Source organism: Penicillium solitum, assembly GCF_028829755.1.
Source record: "Penicillium solitum strain IBT 25940 chromosome Unknown utg000001l_segment0_segment0, whole genome shotgun sequence".
NCBI classification, from domain to species: Eukaryota; Fungi; Ascomycota; class Eurotiomycetes; order Eurotiales; family Aspergillaceae; genus Penicillium; species Penicillium solitum.
Window position 1 is genome coordinate 5,516,416 of NW_027072121.1, and position 15,280 is coordinate 5,531,695.

Here is a 15,280-nt window from a genome sequence, read left to right on the forward strand (position 1 = left end):
GTCCAATCTGAAGGATATTAAGGACATTAATATATACAATGAGAGCAGCCTACTAGGTACTTAGGGTAGGGTATAAAGGCTTGGGTGAATCTAATGCGTAATTAAAACACAGACTACCTTAGTTTCTAGCTATGAACGCATTAGCCTAAAATTATAATTAAGTTAATTATTCAAGTCATTAAAAAATAAAATAAATAAATAAAAATACATAAATATATTTAATAAATGTTCTATAAATTCTACCTACTCCGTACTACGTATTTCTTTTTCCCTTATAAACTTTCTATGCGGGGGAGGCTGCCAAGCATGTTGGATCTGATGCCCTGATTTGCAGTGAAGAAGCCCCCAAAAAAAAGCAAATTGACCAGGGCATCATTATGGGGTTTTGCGTTTTATTTGCTTTTTGGGCCTTTTTTTTTCATTTCAAATTTTGGTTAGAATTTTTTTCTTCTAGGAAATGACCCGTTGCCTTAGGATCGGCCTCTAACCCATATCCATCAAGTCCTCAATATGATTTTGGACCAAAGCTCCTAGTGTCTTGCGTAGTCTAGTAGTTTACGGAGTACTCCGTACTCCGTACATATGACCTTACTAAAATAACGTGGGTGATTCGTCACGAGTCCCATATGTACTCCAGATGTAAAATCTGTAAGACATTCCCCCTTGATCCGTTGGCTTGAAGCCAAGACAAATAACCCCGGATGTGATCATGCCTGGTCCGCGGAAGGTTTAGGTAGAATGATGTGTACTAATAGAAATTAGTTGGTGATATTACTTTCTCATGAACCATTCAGCTGGTGTATAAGCCACTCCCCGCTCTATCGAAGCTTTCTTTCCTTTTTTCCCTTCTTTGCTTTTTTTTTTTTGGAGAGAAGCGCGCTGACCCCGGTGAAACTGATGGGGAGATCATCTATTCTGGACAATTCCCATCTTTCGGGTCTAAGCGCCCCCTCCGATCCCCGACCGGGTTGAAATTTTCATCTATTTTCGTTTATTATTCCCCCTTTGTGCAACGCCAACAAATCTGGGGTAAAGAGTGGGCCAGATCTTCTGAGTGCGACCAGCACGGACATCCGCTGCAGGGAATTGACAAGGATCGGAATACGTAACCCATCATTCCGCCTATAGAATATAGGAAATGTTCTGTGGAGGATCCATCAATTTCCTTCATTCACTCCTTTGTTACTATTTGTGGTTACTGTCATTTTTCATCGTGTCTTCACTTTCTGTGACCTGTGACAGCCCAAAGGGGTGGAATGTGGCGAGGGTCACCAAAAGTACAGACTGCGCAAGGCCCCCGTGGATCTGCCGGGAGACTAACAAGGAAACACACTCGGTTGGAGTTAATAACGGGCTAATGTTGTGGCCCTCTTTTTTTTTCCCCCTACCCTTTTAACCATTTTGACCCATCACCTGAGACGCGGCAGAGAGTTAAATGATTTTCATGTCCCTGCTAGTTTAGTGTCTTGGTACGAGTCGCTTCCAATGTGTGGGAGTTTCATATGGAGTTTATGCACTAGGGTTAGGCTAGCTATGTGAGTACATTAAATTTTATTCTTTTTTGGTTTTCAATTTTCTAATGCTCAATGAGATCGACTATGCAAGTCCATTGATCTGACGGGGTGGAACCAACAACATGGGCCAATGGCTCGATGACGGGGCATGTGGCGCTAACGAGTCAGGCAATGTACATGGACGATCTAGCGTAGAAATATGGAGAACGCGAAGTCCCTTTTCTTTTTGTCGCAATACCCTTGTCCTTGCTCCGTACTCCGTACGGGGCACTATTGTTTCTCTTTCTTTCCCTTTCTTTCTCTATACGGTTTATACAATAAAGTATTCGCTTCCAAGGTTCAGGGCGGGTCAACGGTTGTTCCCGCCCCTGGGGCCAGTGGGGCCGTATAAGACAAAAAGGAGTTCTTTGCTTTCAATTTGTATAACTGACCTCGTTCCTGGTAAGGAGTAAGGGGTATGAGACAATGAGCTATATGTACGGAGTACGTACGGGGTACCTTTGAGGAGGGGAGAGTACGAAGCAACCAAAAAGCTTCCAGGTTCGGATAATTAGGACAGGGCCGTATGACTATCCAGGGCGTAAAACCAATATGGCAACTAAGCCGAGGCTGAGGTCTGGACCATCTTCTTTCCGTACTTTTCTCTCTCGCTCGGTCTCTCTCTTCTCTTTTCTCTTGATCTTTGACCCCCTCCCCCCCGTACATATGTGGAGTGAAGCTATGGCCTAATCAGGTTACCCCCACTCAACCTCGGGCGTTCTCCGAAGGCTTGCACGCCAACAGTGGATGTGGACACGAGGAGAAATTGTTTAACCGGTGTTCGCCGCATGAGGGAAGTCCCGCCAGGCACCACCGGAACTGCTGCACGACCACTCCTGGTCCTGATGATGCTGAATATACCAATCAAATACAATCGAATGAATTGCCGCAGCCTTGCGCAGGACACTAGTCAGATCATCGAAAAAAAAAAGTTCTGCGGATTCCACCTTCCTATTGGATGCACATAGGCTCCATTCAACTCGTCCAACCCATCTCTCCAATTAAACTATCCGGAATAAGCAGTTGAAGGTTTCCCAACATACTTTGTATAACCGACGGGGAAAAAATTGACCTCTGTTTCGCTCCACTTGATGTCGGCTCTGTTCGGTCTCTTTCAGCCCCAACTGCCCCCCACTAGAAACAATCGGAATTTCGTCGGCGTTGGTCACGAGCTCTTTTTATTCTCGGGCTGTGTTTGGGATTTAGTGGGGAACTATCGAAATCTGAAACATGTCTCTTTCGAGATAATAACTATGACGCACGGTATGGAGTATGCGAAATAGGAAAGACTCAGCTACATACTATACTGTACGGAGTAGCTGGTCGAGCAAAACTCGGGCAACTCAGCCTGACAAACCAGGCCGCCAATACTACCTAGGCAACTACATCACGATCCCTCTATGCTTGCTTGACCTTCTCATACCCACTGAATTAGGAGATTACCTGGATATAGCCCCGTTCAACTTAGGTAAGAAAAATCAAAGGTATCCCCTCTGCCGAGACAAGCGATGGATGGGCTTGGTTCTCATATGACACGGGCTAACACGTATGTGATCGACATCCAGATCAGTGGTGGATTGTGGATAAAACAATCTCGGGAGAGTGATATTCATGAGGTTCCTCTTTCTTCTCAGATCCGCCCGAACCTTCTAAAAGAAGACCAATCAAGGCCCAGCTTATTTCGCTTATTTCTATCGTGAGAGTTGAGAAAACTTCACATCTCAATGTATTCGGTCATCGAATTCCGGACATAGGGCTGACCAATTTCTTTCGCTTAATTGGCTACACTCACTCTGTGTTTGCCAATTCTTGAAACAATGCAGATCTCGGAGATATTGTCATGGTCTGCGCGGAATCTATCCATCCCCTGTGCCGAGAGTGACAAGTGGGAAGTCTTGTTGCTTGATGTTCATGAGACATATCCCCGTCTGCTCTGGGGTGGTCTCAGAACCTCAAATTGTCCATATATCTGCCCAACCTAGCAGCCCAAGGAGTGGCACTACTGTTCTTCTTTACGTCACTCAGGGTGTCGTCGTTAGAAGTTTTCATTCTATAGAGGAGATTGTCTCGTATATTCTTGCGGTATACAATCATACCAGATGAGAGGAATAGGCTTACATTGATCTTAGGGTGCACGAAAATAACATTCAAGGCACCTAGACTACTGTTTCTTCAAGGCACACGAAATCCAGTCGCAGTCGGGACATGTTCTCTCAGTGTGTTGAACGAGCCACACAATCCACCCTCTAGGCCGCATTCTGATAGATCTCTCAGTCAGTGAGAAGCATTTCCTTGGTAGCAGGACATACGAAGCTCAGACTGACTAATGGTTTATAGAACTTGACATAGTGTCTACACTACCTTGACAAAATATACCAAATTCCATAGAATCAGGTATCCCGGAAGTTCATGATTTCAGAGATCTTGGAATGAATGAATATATAATTGTTGGATGTACTTGTTTTATATGGTTGGTCGCTGGAATAACTTCTTGCGGGCTTACCAGGACTGTGCAGAGCCATCTTGCAATATGAGTCCTCTGAAATACTCTTCAAATTTATGCAAGGGCCGAACTATTCCACAGTTTTCGAGCTTCTCATATTAGTTCTGACTAAAAACCGACCTTGGCTCTCTCGGTATGCTCCATTCTAATAGACGGCAAAATATTTTGAACGTCAGTTTTTCTATGTTGCAAGGAATAGTATGAGGTCGTCATCCTTCTTCGGCTTTTCCTTCACGATCACGTAGTCGTAGTCGAGCAGACGGGCAGAAAATTATATTAGTTAGTTCTTCTGTGAACCAGGTCACCTATTTCTCCATTTTCTCAAAGTTACCTTTGATACATTACTTTAAGTGTAGCCTTGTACCCGGAAACTGAAACGATGCATGCTTTGTTGGTGGCCCAAAATAAGCATGAAATCCAGAATTATCCTGTTTTTGACTCGGTCTCTGTTTCGAAATGAACCCAAGCGCAGTGATTGACTATCATTCCCATAGTCACATACCGCACACTATGATCTAACACTAGACAATGCCATTATCAACCAAAAAATCACTTCCGTTTGGGAACCATAGCTGAAACAGAACCGAGGTGGAATAAACCTCCATTCACCAAGCGAATATCTAGAAAATTTCTAGAACCAGACATATTGCGGATGCTGATCCGATACTTGTTAGTCCAGAACACATGAGTAATGCTATCAGAGAATTAAACCCTTAAGTAAAAGGAGCACGGAATTCATTTACCAAGCAGATATTTCAATTGATTCTAATTCGATGGTGACGCCTAGTATTGCAGCGATGGACCGACGGGTCATGCACATACTTCACTAGTTCAACGGAGAACGTAGCCTGGATACACCGTTCAATGCCCAACCGGTTTAAATTGGACAAGGGTATACTCGACGATCACTAGGGAGCCTTTTCCGGTGTTGATCTACCATGATACCCAGGGATCTTCTGTTGCATTGTGAACATATATATATGCCTTGCCTAGTTTGATGAGCTTGACTTAACCCTCACATGTCTCCTAAAAGTACTCCGTAGACACCCTAAAATAAAACATGTTGTGTTAAACCGAACTTTAAGCAAATTCTAGTCCTGCGGAATTGAGTTTTGCACTGCAGACTCTTTCGAAGGATTCGTACCATCGAATTGACACATCAGAAATTCATATTTCCTCGGCACTAAGGTGTTCATGAGATAGTCGGGTGTTCGGCAAAGCTGACTTTGCATGACCAATGTGCACATACCGGGCCCGGGGAAGGCTCTGGAGGAAAGCTCTCAACGATTCCATTTGGGTTAGTTTGAGGCTAGTGTTATATACCTCGCGCAGGATGAACGCCCTACGAGTTTCTTCCGGTGTACGACATGGGAGATCTGCAAGAATATCTGACTTTCAATAGAATCTCCCAACAAAGTCGAACTAACGGCCAATAGAATTTCGTCGAAGATGACAATCCTTGTTCCCACGAAGAATATCCCAGATCACGAGGTTGGTTCGGGAATAACCAGCGACGTAAGAGACTGCGGTAGGATCCAAACAAATCTTTCTTTGATAAATCTTTCGTGGTTAATACAACGATTCAAACACATAAGCAGCATGATCCATGAAGCGAGACAGCCATTCGTAAGATTGACCAGGGGTCGGAAATATCGGAGTCATCATCACACCTCGCTTGCGACGGACACCTTGATCAACAAATTACAATACCCATATCCACCGGGTCGACATCACAATTACTGGTTTTGGGTATCGCTTTCTTATTCCCATTGCCCAGGTACGCCTGGAAGAGGTGAGGTTCTAGGTATTAGCCCTGGATAGTGGGAGTTGGAAGAGTCAAGGCTAAAGCGACATAGCCTGAGGCTGAAGTTATCAAGCCTTGATGATCCTTCACGCGTACCCGCAAGAAAAGCCAGTATGCAGAGCTCCGCTACGTATATACATAAGGGCATGTGACGCGAAATGAATGAGAGTACTCCGTACTGGCGACGCATTCCAAGACAGTTCTAAGGTGCCTGCGACATTTTTTCTACACAGCAATGCATCTAATTATACGAAGAGCACAATACAATTCTCATAGGATAGAAGCAAGTCAATTGACAAGACACAAGTAGCCCATTTAAAAAATAAAAGCCGTATCCCAACCGTGTAGACCGATCCCAATGCAAAAGGTTCCATTGAACCGTAGCCACGACCCTACCACATGAAAAATAAAAACAAGAAATCGAATTACCCCGACCCATGCAAGATGCTAATAATGACAAATACAAATTTAAAACAAAGGATATCACTGAAACAGCACGACTCCCCCGGAGCCACAGCAAGTAAAGAAACATGGACATGAAGAAAAAGCGTGAGGTTAAGCTGGGCATCAACCATGTGAACGGGCTCGGGTGTGAGATGTATTTTTTTTTTCTTTCTGTTTTCATCGGTTGAGTGAATGCATCAAATAACCGCTTGGTCAAATGCTTCATGCAATGAAGGCGCGGTCCAGCTGGCGAAGCGCCCTTGTGTCCTCGCCTCCGAATCCGATCTTCTCATTGGGGATATCCCGTGGCCCCTCGGCGAAAGAGCCCTGTGCGGAGGTTCCGTTTGAGCTCTGTGCAGGGCCACCGGGAGAGGCAGTTGAGGAAAGAGGGGCCAGCGCTGCACCGTTCATTAATGAGTTGATGCCGGGAACTGCATTTCCATTGCCCGAAGGATCGGAAGACTTCGGTGACGCGGCGATAGGGTTGAGAGAGGGCAAGGCGGCAGGATGCTCTTGCTTCACTAGGTGAGGACTGTGCGCATGTCCATTTGACTGCCCCAGCGACTGGATTGGTACGCGCGGCGATGCCATGCGAGGATCAACTAGCGCATGTCCGTAGACCGGTGGGGTGCGTTGCTCTTGAGCGTGGGCGTGGGCGTGAGCTTGAGCTTGAGCCTGAGCCTGGTGAGCGTGAGCCTGAGCTTGGGCGTGTGCGTGGGCATGGGCCTGAGCATGGTCGTGTATCGACCGCGGCGACCGGTTCATGTAGCCTGGTTGTTGCTGTTGTTGTTGTTGTTGTTGTTGTTGTTGCGGCGGTCCAGCTGGAGGTAATGTTGATTCCATATGAGGTGGACGATCATATGGGCCTGTCATGCCGTGTGGAGGTGGTGGGAGTCCACCGCCATGTTGATGAGGTGGAGGCTGATGATGTGGCGGGCCATAATGAGGATGTCCGTTGGCACCTACCGGGGGGAGATATGAAGGACCAGGGCCATATTGAACCGAGACGGTCGGTGGTGTGGCTAGAGGGGTAGGCGGCCAAGCATAGGCAGGCGGGTATGGTTGTGTATGAGTGACGCGTGGGTATGCGCCGAGGGGATGAGGAGTAATGGGGTAAGCAGCGCCAGCCATAGGTCCACGGGTAACGACAGGGAGATTTTGTTGATCATTAACTGTCGACTCGGGGTAGAGACCTTTTTGGGGTCGAACATGACGCAGCGCAGGATCCGAAGTGGGTTGTTGTAGGTTGGCGGCAGAAGGGTGGGATCGTGAATAGTAGCTGATCAGATGCAAGTGTTGACCGTTGGATGTCGTGATACTGAAAGACTGCTTCATCAAACCATCTGGTTTGTAACGATATCCATCTGGTCCCTCGTCTGTTCCATCGGCGCGCTCATCGTCACTTCCCCGACTCTCAGGTGTCTTGCCTCCTCGGGACGCAGAGCCCTGAGAGACACTGCCACCTCCGCGCTTGCCTTCCATTTCGCGATAAGTCAAAAAGCTACCAGATACACGGCTGGCACTCCATGACTTCCCGTCGGTCCATCGCCGCATACCGGCTTCTCGTTCATCCCATACAAAGACCGAACCGGAACGTATCGATTGTCGCTCTTTCTCTGATAATCGTCTTTGCACGCGAGGTAGAAGGCCAATGCGGCAAGCCTCGAAAAGAATGATAGCGTCCGCAGGTGTGCGAACGTGCCCGTAATACGTCTCCATCCAAGCTCTCGAGTCAACCGACGACCCCGGTTGATTTGGTCTGATTGCCAGGTTGAAGGATAGAAGGGTTTTTTAAGGGTAGAGGGAGTACGAAAGGTGTCTGAAAGAGGGATAAGTTAGATCTAAGGGAAAAGAAAAGAGGCAGAAGTGGAGAGGAAGAATATAGGGTTCAGGTCCAAATATAAAAGGAACCAGGATCCGAGTCAGTATGGGGTAGCCTGTAGACCGGCGTGGGTGGGTAAAGGCCGAGCTTTTACGTCACCCAAGACGGTTAGACCAAGTCTTTTTTTTTTTTTTTTAGAAAATCTGATTCAAGACTTTGTCCCAAAATGGAAGATCAAAAGAGAACTGCAGAGACTGATGTGGAGCAAGTGGGCTTGAAGGCGTAGGAATGCCGAACAGACAAGGGAGAGAGCCAAGGCTGAAAAGACACAAAGAGACAGAGATAGTGGGGGACCTACTTTATGACTCCACAAGGTATTTCATGGAATGGTTGAGCTGTTCTTGTCTCGGGAACTCTTTTGAAATAAAAGAGTGAGAGAGAAAAGGGAAAGCTGGAAGCTGGAAGAAGAAAGGGAAAAAGAAAAGGAGAAAAAAAAGAAAGGGAGAAATCTTTCAACTAAATGGCCCCAAAGCTTTATAAGAAACAATGAAGAAATCATAAAAAAGAAGGTTAAATAAGGGAAGCGGAGAGAAGAAGAGCGGGCCAAGCGATCCAAGCGAAAAGATCGAACGGAACTTGTTAAACGCCGAGTTTCCAAGGATGGAGAGAAGAATTATTAATTTATTTTACTCTAATTACTTTATTTTTTAATTTATTTGGCGTATTTAGTTTATCTTAGATTCGGTAATACCCCGTACACATGGGAATAATGAATCTCTTTGAAATATAAACTATTTATGCATGGGAACCTTGGAAAAGGAGATGAGTCTCGACATGGGGCTGAAGTGGCACGGCCATACGGAGTATGTACTCCGTACAAAGGCTTCAATATTGTGTAGCCTAGGTAATTTATGTGTAAATGTAAACGTACATGTCCACGGGTGCTAAAAGTATAATTATATAATCACGTCATTGATATTTAAAGTGAGTCGACAGACCTAATTACTATAGAATTGGAATTTATATTTATTCTCCTGTTACGGGGAGTGAAACAGCTTTTCTTTTTTTTTTTGTTTTATTTTTTTTTTTGGTTTGACTTAATTCCATGGCAATTCTTGGCTCGGCTTTACGGGGTTTGGAAAACCTTGGAAGGCAGTAAGGTTAATTTGGCCCCCTTCAAAGGCCCCATTCCTGATAGATTAAACTAAAATGGATAAAGATAAAGGATAGAATAAAGGATCAACATTAATAATAGATAGAGTACAATGTATTCCGTACTCTGTATGGTAATAATGCAGAAATAAAAAAATAAATACAACGTACATGCCAAAAAAAAAAGGTTTACACATAAAATGGTCTGTGTCAGAAAAGTGGCGCTCTGGTCGCAAAAAAAGGTTAGTGCGGAACTCTTAAGCTTAATCCAACACGAGGGGGCCGGCGCTGAACTTTATGCTCGCTTACAGAGGTCATATCCACTCCTCCACTTCGATTTATTTTCATTCTTGGCAAAGGGGGGGAACTCCATCAACTATATTGTAGTGGGACTTTGGTTGTCCTTCAGATAAACCTACATCGTGCACAACTTCGTTAAACATATATATACATATATGTATTACATTTCGGACTTCCAATCACACTTGGTAAGCTTAATTCCAATAATTGCCGTTCTTAGACAACAGTGTCGCCTAGTTTATAGTATTTATTTATTTTAACCTACCAGAGAAGAGAAACAAACCCACTTGACTATCGGGCTTTAGCACCCAATGCAACCGAGGATCCCCCCATTGATTAATAATAGCAAAAACAGGGTTTGGGCGGTCCTGTCCGATGTGGCTTTATCCAGTACCCTATCCCTTGGCGGAAAGTCCCATACGAGTCACATCCAAACAAGGTTGATCTTAGCGAATCTAGCCAAGTATTTTAATTTATATCCGATATCCGATATCCCATAGGCTAAAAATGATAGAATCCATAAAAAGAAGCCACTGTGGCCATATCCTCGTGACTCGTATTCGTATTTGGTCCAGTGACGCGGTGTATTCTGATTTTAACTGCGCTGACCAAAAAGCTTGACAAAATCCTAGTCCAGATTAAAGCAATAATGTGAAGAAAATAAAATATGAAAGATAAATGGATGCAGTTTACTCCATACGGAGTATTGTGGACCAGACAAGAAATCTCTAGGTTTCAAGCCTGTTGATCCCATGTATGTACGTGCATTGTTTGCGCGCGTAAAATGATGCACGGCGAAGGAAGCCACGTAACAAGATCTTTATGGGCAAATACACCGATGGGTTGACGCCTGGCTATACTAACTACAGGCCATATATTCATAGAAAGTGCACTGCTTCGCATCTGACTAGTACCACTCGTGTTCGATTCAAGATGGCAATAAATAATGGCTTGAAACTAACATGATTCGGTAAACTACCAAGCGGTCGGCCAAATCATGATTCGACTGAATCATATCCGCTGACACCTTGACTCAGCAATAAGGTTAGCTAGTTCGAGTCTGCGCTCCGTGCCGTTCATGTTCACCGTGCAGTTAGTTACATATGTACTCCGTAGCCTTGTACTTAATTAGCCTTGCAGGTGGGTAGGGCCTCACATTCTAGATCCAATGTTGGACCCCTGTACATCGCATAAGGCGTGAAAGATACCAGAAACGTTCGGAAACGGCCGCCACATTTATATTCTGGTCATCCATGAATGAACATTTGAACTTGTGCCATAACTTTATTTTGGTTTAATATGTCACGCACGGGTCGAATAAACGCAAGCCAGTGAAAGCGTATCGCCAACAAAGTCCCCGTTGCACAGGGATTACTCTATTAGGGTTCGGGGGAGCTGGTTAAGCTTGGCAGCTGATTGTCTCCTTGGCTTCAGCCCTGATTCGGATTTTGGAGTTTAGAAGGCTGGGGGTCCAGTTTCTATTCCAACAAAAGAGCATGGCACGAGTTGTTCATGGTGTCAGCCTACTTCATACATACATTGTAACTATTGTCTGCATTACATGTCTCACATGGCGCCGTCCTGTGTGACTAGAACATCACCGTCTTGACCCAGTCTTCCATCTACCAGGTCTACGGAGCGTGCAAGGTCGCACCGCTTCCTTGTTCTAGGTTCAATGGAATAAGAAACAAGGCTTGGATGACCAAGGTATGGAAGATATAGTGTAGTGCGTATGATTTAAGATGCAAACTATAAGGGTTAGGGGACAAGTACTCCGTACACTTATGCTGTGTTCTTGTGCTGCCACAGCCAAAATGGATCAACGGTTAATGATAGGCTCTGGGGAATAATCGAGGTTAAATGACAAGGCCCAAGTTCCAATCAGACTGATGCAGCTGATTATTACAATGTCGAAAAAGGAAGCTGGAATCGTTATATTTTCGCCTTAACATTGACTCTGCCTTGATTATCTTCCAATAAACACGATAAAAACAAGCATAACCAACAGCACGAGTCATCACATGTATTGCCTGACCTGAAGCATACAACAACGTATAATGTATGGATTTGCTTCAATGTTCGTGTAGAAGCTCAGGCCCCGACCGAGGTTTTTTTAATTCTAAAGATCGCCTGAATCCACCCTCAACAGCCGTGATCCCGCAAGTTTTGCTACATTAGGATAGTCTGTTGTCTCTCATTTCCCGTAGGCGGAAAATCATCTCCAGTTTATCGGGTATACATCGCTCCCTAGCTTATCCACACTTAAAAGCATAGTAACACCAATATGCGAATACGAAGGTTTCTAATCAAAGAGACCTCCAACAAAGAAAAACAAATATTGTACGGAGTAGATTGCGTATGCTCCCAAAGGCTATCCGATTATCCGAGGACTCCTTTTTTTCTGAGTGGATCCAGCTCCACATCTCGCTAACTATGTATATCTCACCTGCTGATAGAGTGCCCTTGCGGGATAAACCGACTGTTTCGCCGACCGTGGTTCATGTGGGCCTTCTGCAACTGTATTCGTTAGCTGCTAATCTATTATTAATGGGCTCGGATTACCTTCGGATTGTGGGATATACGTCGTAGCTGAGGTGTTAACTCCGCTACACAGCATTTGCTTTCACGAATAATCTCCGATTGATGGTCCGAGACGGGCGGCCTAACCTTGGAACGTTATAACCGAGAGCCCCAAGTCAGCCAAGGTATTTTAGGCTTTTTTAGATTCCTCCAGTCAGAGACCAGACAATCGGATAATCCAAGGCAACCGACACTAAAAAAGCCATCTCAGAATGGAAAATGACGTGCGATTAACTGTTTTCTTGTACGGAGTATTGTCATGCATTCGTTGTAACCCTGGAATTAAAGATTGCCAAGAATTAATTTTGTGAAACGTCACACGAGCTTATCTCCACTAGCATAATTAAGGTATCCATTGTCCAGATGAATAGGGAATATGCTGGAATGGTTTAAGGTCTGGAAGTAGTACTTTTATTTTTATCTTTACTTGTATTTTTTAATTTAATTTAATTTAATTTTGTTTTCGTTTATAGTATTATGGTTATGTTTCATTACATGGGGTCAAAGGGTTTCATTTCATTCTGGTCCAATGTTTGTATGTAATATTGACTTTTTATTTTTACTAACATATTCAACAGATCATACTCCATAGCCCGACAAAAGGCAATTCACCGACAAATACTGGCGCCTACCCCAAAATGGCAAGAAACCACCTGGGTAAATCTTGGGGCCAAGACCCCAAGAATTGTAAATGCCAAGAGGATGCCAATCTTGAGTTGGCTAGACCCATGGCTGGTCTGGAGGGGGGGGCAATGTCATCGAAGCCTAAAATCCAAATTTCCCCTTGTGAACCATGGAAACTATGGCTGCAGATTTATGGTTAACGTTTATTCCGTACCTTTATTTTACTTAACTTTACTTTACTTTACCTAGACATTTCCAAGGTTCGAACTTGCTTTGACCCTCCCCGTCTTACATGGACATAGACCATGTGGCGGAATACATTATGTATTTCCTCGGGGGTTTTTTGAAGCCGAATACGAAGGTTGATCTTGAATATTAATATTAATATTCTTAGCCTTGGAGTGTAATTTCGACACACTCGGTAGTAATCATCCTGGATTATCAATTACGGATCAATTACCCTACCCGTGCATACTAAAATAATTGGATTTTGCTGCGTAATTATATTACGATCGCAAATCACATATTCAGTCTGTACTCCGTATGTAGGCTATCTGCAATGTGATACGTCAGGCAGGGATACCCTACTGCATGACTCGTACAAGGCGCGCACTGCCCAAACTTCTTTTTGCTTATGCTTAACCCTGGTAAGGTTGGGGCCCCTTGGCCTGCTGATCCTGGCCCCCTTATTGGCATAAAAGTAGTGCTCGTTTTGTCAAACTCAAATATATTAATTCAAGGCTGTGCGTTACCATTATTATTTATTCTATGAGGCTGTGAGGCTGTACTCATCTTTCCAAGTACAATTCTAATCCAATGTTGATATTTTCTTTCCATTAACTTTTTTTTCTTAACTTTTTTTTTTTCATTTTCTTTTCCATTTAACTATACGGAGTACAATCATGACCTCTCGGCAAAATAATCATCCATAAGGACAAGTGGCAATACAAAATGAATAAATCTAAACTGAAACTGGAATGCTCGGCACAAATAAGCGAGACCCGAGACAAAGTAACTCAATGAGCCAAAATGCTCCAAATCCACTCAGGGGACCACGTTCTCTCCGTTGGACTTCGCCGGATGCCGAGGTTTGTCCTTGAAGTCCGTTCCCGTTGATATCCGTCTCGCTGTCCTATTTCCCAATTAGGTTACTGATGTGTATCTACTTTTCCAGCAATTATCGGCCGATGTACTGCCGCCAAGGGCTAGTGCCCCCCGACGCCCCATTCTTTTACATTCGGTCTGTGGGACGCCTCGTTTCCAGACTATAGTGCTTGGCTTTGCTTGGGGGGTCCGGACCTCCGGTGCATAAATCAGGGATAAAATATGCCCGTACGGAGTACATGTGCTTCGTATAGTTACGGAGTATAAAATTTTTTTTACTATGTTGTATACGCCAATATACTACCCCAGCCATGTATGCATGTACAAAAACGTCCGGTCTCCTCCGTCGAGTTACCCTTATCGTGAAACGATCATCTACGCCTGGCGCTCTACTAATGCAACAAGATCTGTGCCTTAATTTTATTCCTTCGGCCAAATTAAACTCAAGCACCCATTCCTTTCGTCCGTGCGGTACTTAGTGCTTGTTAACCTTGTTTATTTTGCACTCTAGTTCATCGAATGTCTTACTCCTGTTTCCTTCGATGTTCAGCCCTGTCCACGAATCTCTGTCAAAATATGGAGTTACCGAGTAAGCATACGTGGATCCGCCGCTGTGGCCAGACTGCTGTCATCATGTCTCCATCCATATCACATAATGATGGCCTGTTCTCGTGCTTGGTATAAGGGCACTGGACTCTAGCATTCCTTCGGATTTTCAGTGTTTCACTTTCTAGCTTCTTCGGCTGGTTGTCTAGGATGATCACTTGGCTGAGTCGTGGGACAGGGGCCAGATTCAATAATGTAAAAAAGAATAAATACTCATAACCCCAGTCATCTTCTTTTCCGGCCGATTATCTGATTATTTGAGCTCTGTGAGGTCACAATTTAAAATTAGAATTTCTACCAAACAAGATAGGCAACATCGGCATAGAAAAGGTGGGTAAATCCCGAGGTCAATAAGCTCTACGGAGATACTCCGCATAGCTTCTAATTATTATCCGACGGTTTACGGAGTATGAAAATGAGATTTTAGTCATTGCTTCTCCTGTATTTCCCCTTATTTTATTAATCACAGGACACCTAGTTATGTAACTAGTATATATTTTGATTGATGTTACTTGGGGGCCTAATAACATTTTGTGTGGGAGTTCAAAGGAGAATAATATACAAAGTAAGCTGAGCCGGGCACTGCCGGTTACTACTTGCAAGTGCTGTTTTTATTTTATTTTATTTTATTTTTTGGCTTCATATGGTCAGAAAGTTGTATTCTGGCTAGTCAGATTGGGGACATATGCTGCGACGGAGGCTCCATTATGCGGATGTCTGCGGATACGTTCCCCTTGTTTTGACTCTATTCGGCAATCTATCGGCGACTTTACTCCTGGCGCCGTTCG

The 15,280-nt window shown here is 44.3% G+C and overlaps 1 protein-coding gene across 1 annotated transcript; it reads right to left on the reverse strand.

Annotated features, from left to right (window-relative positions):
* Positions 1–6,526: 6,526 nt before the first annotated feature.
* Positions 6,527–8,023, reverse strand: N7455_002086 (camp independent regulatory protein; the record flags this gene model as incomplete). The annotated part of the gene is made up of 1 exon (XM_040951156.2): positions 6,527–8,023. The coding sequence occupies one exon, from the start codon at positions 8,021–8,023 to the stop codon at positions 6,527–6,529; it is 1,497 nt and encodes a 498-aa protein (XP_040818072.2).
* Positions 8,024–15,280: the final 7,257 nt, after the last annotated feature.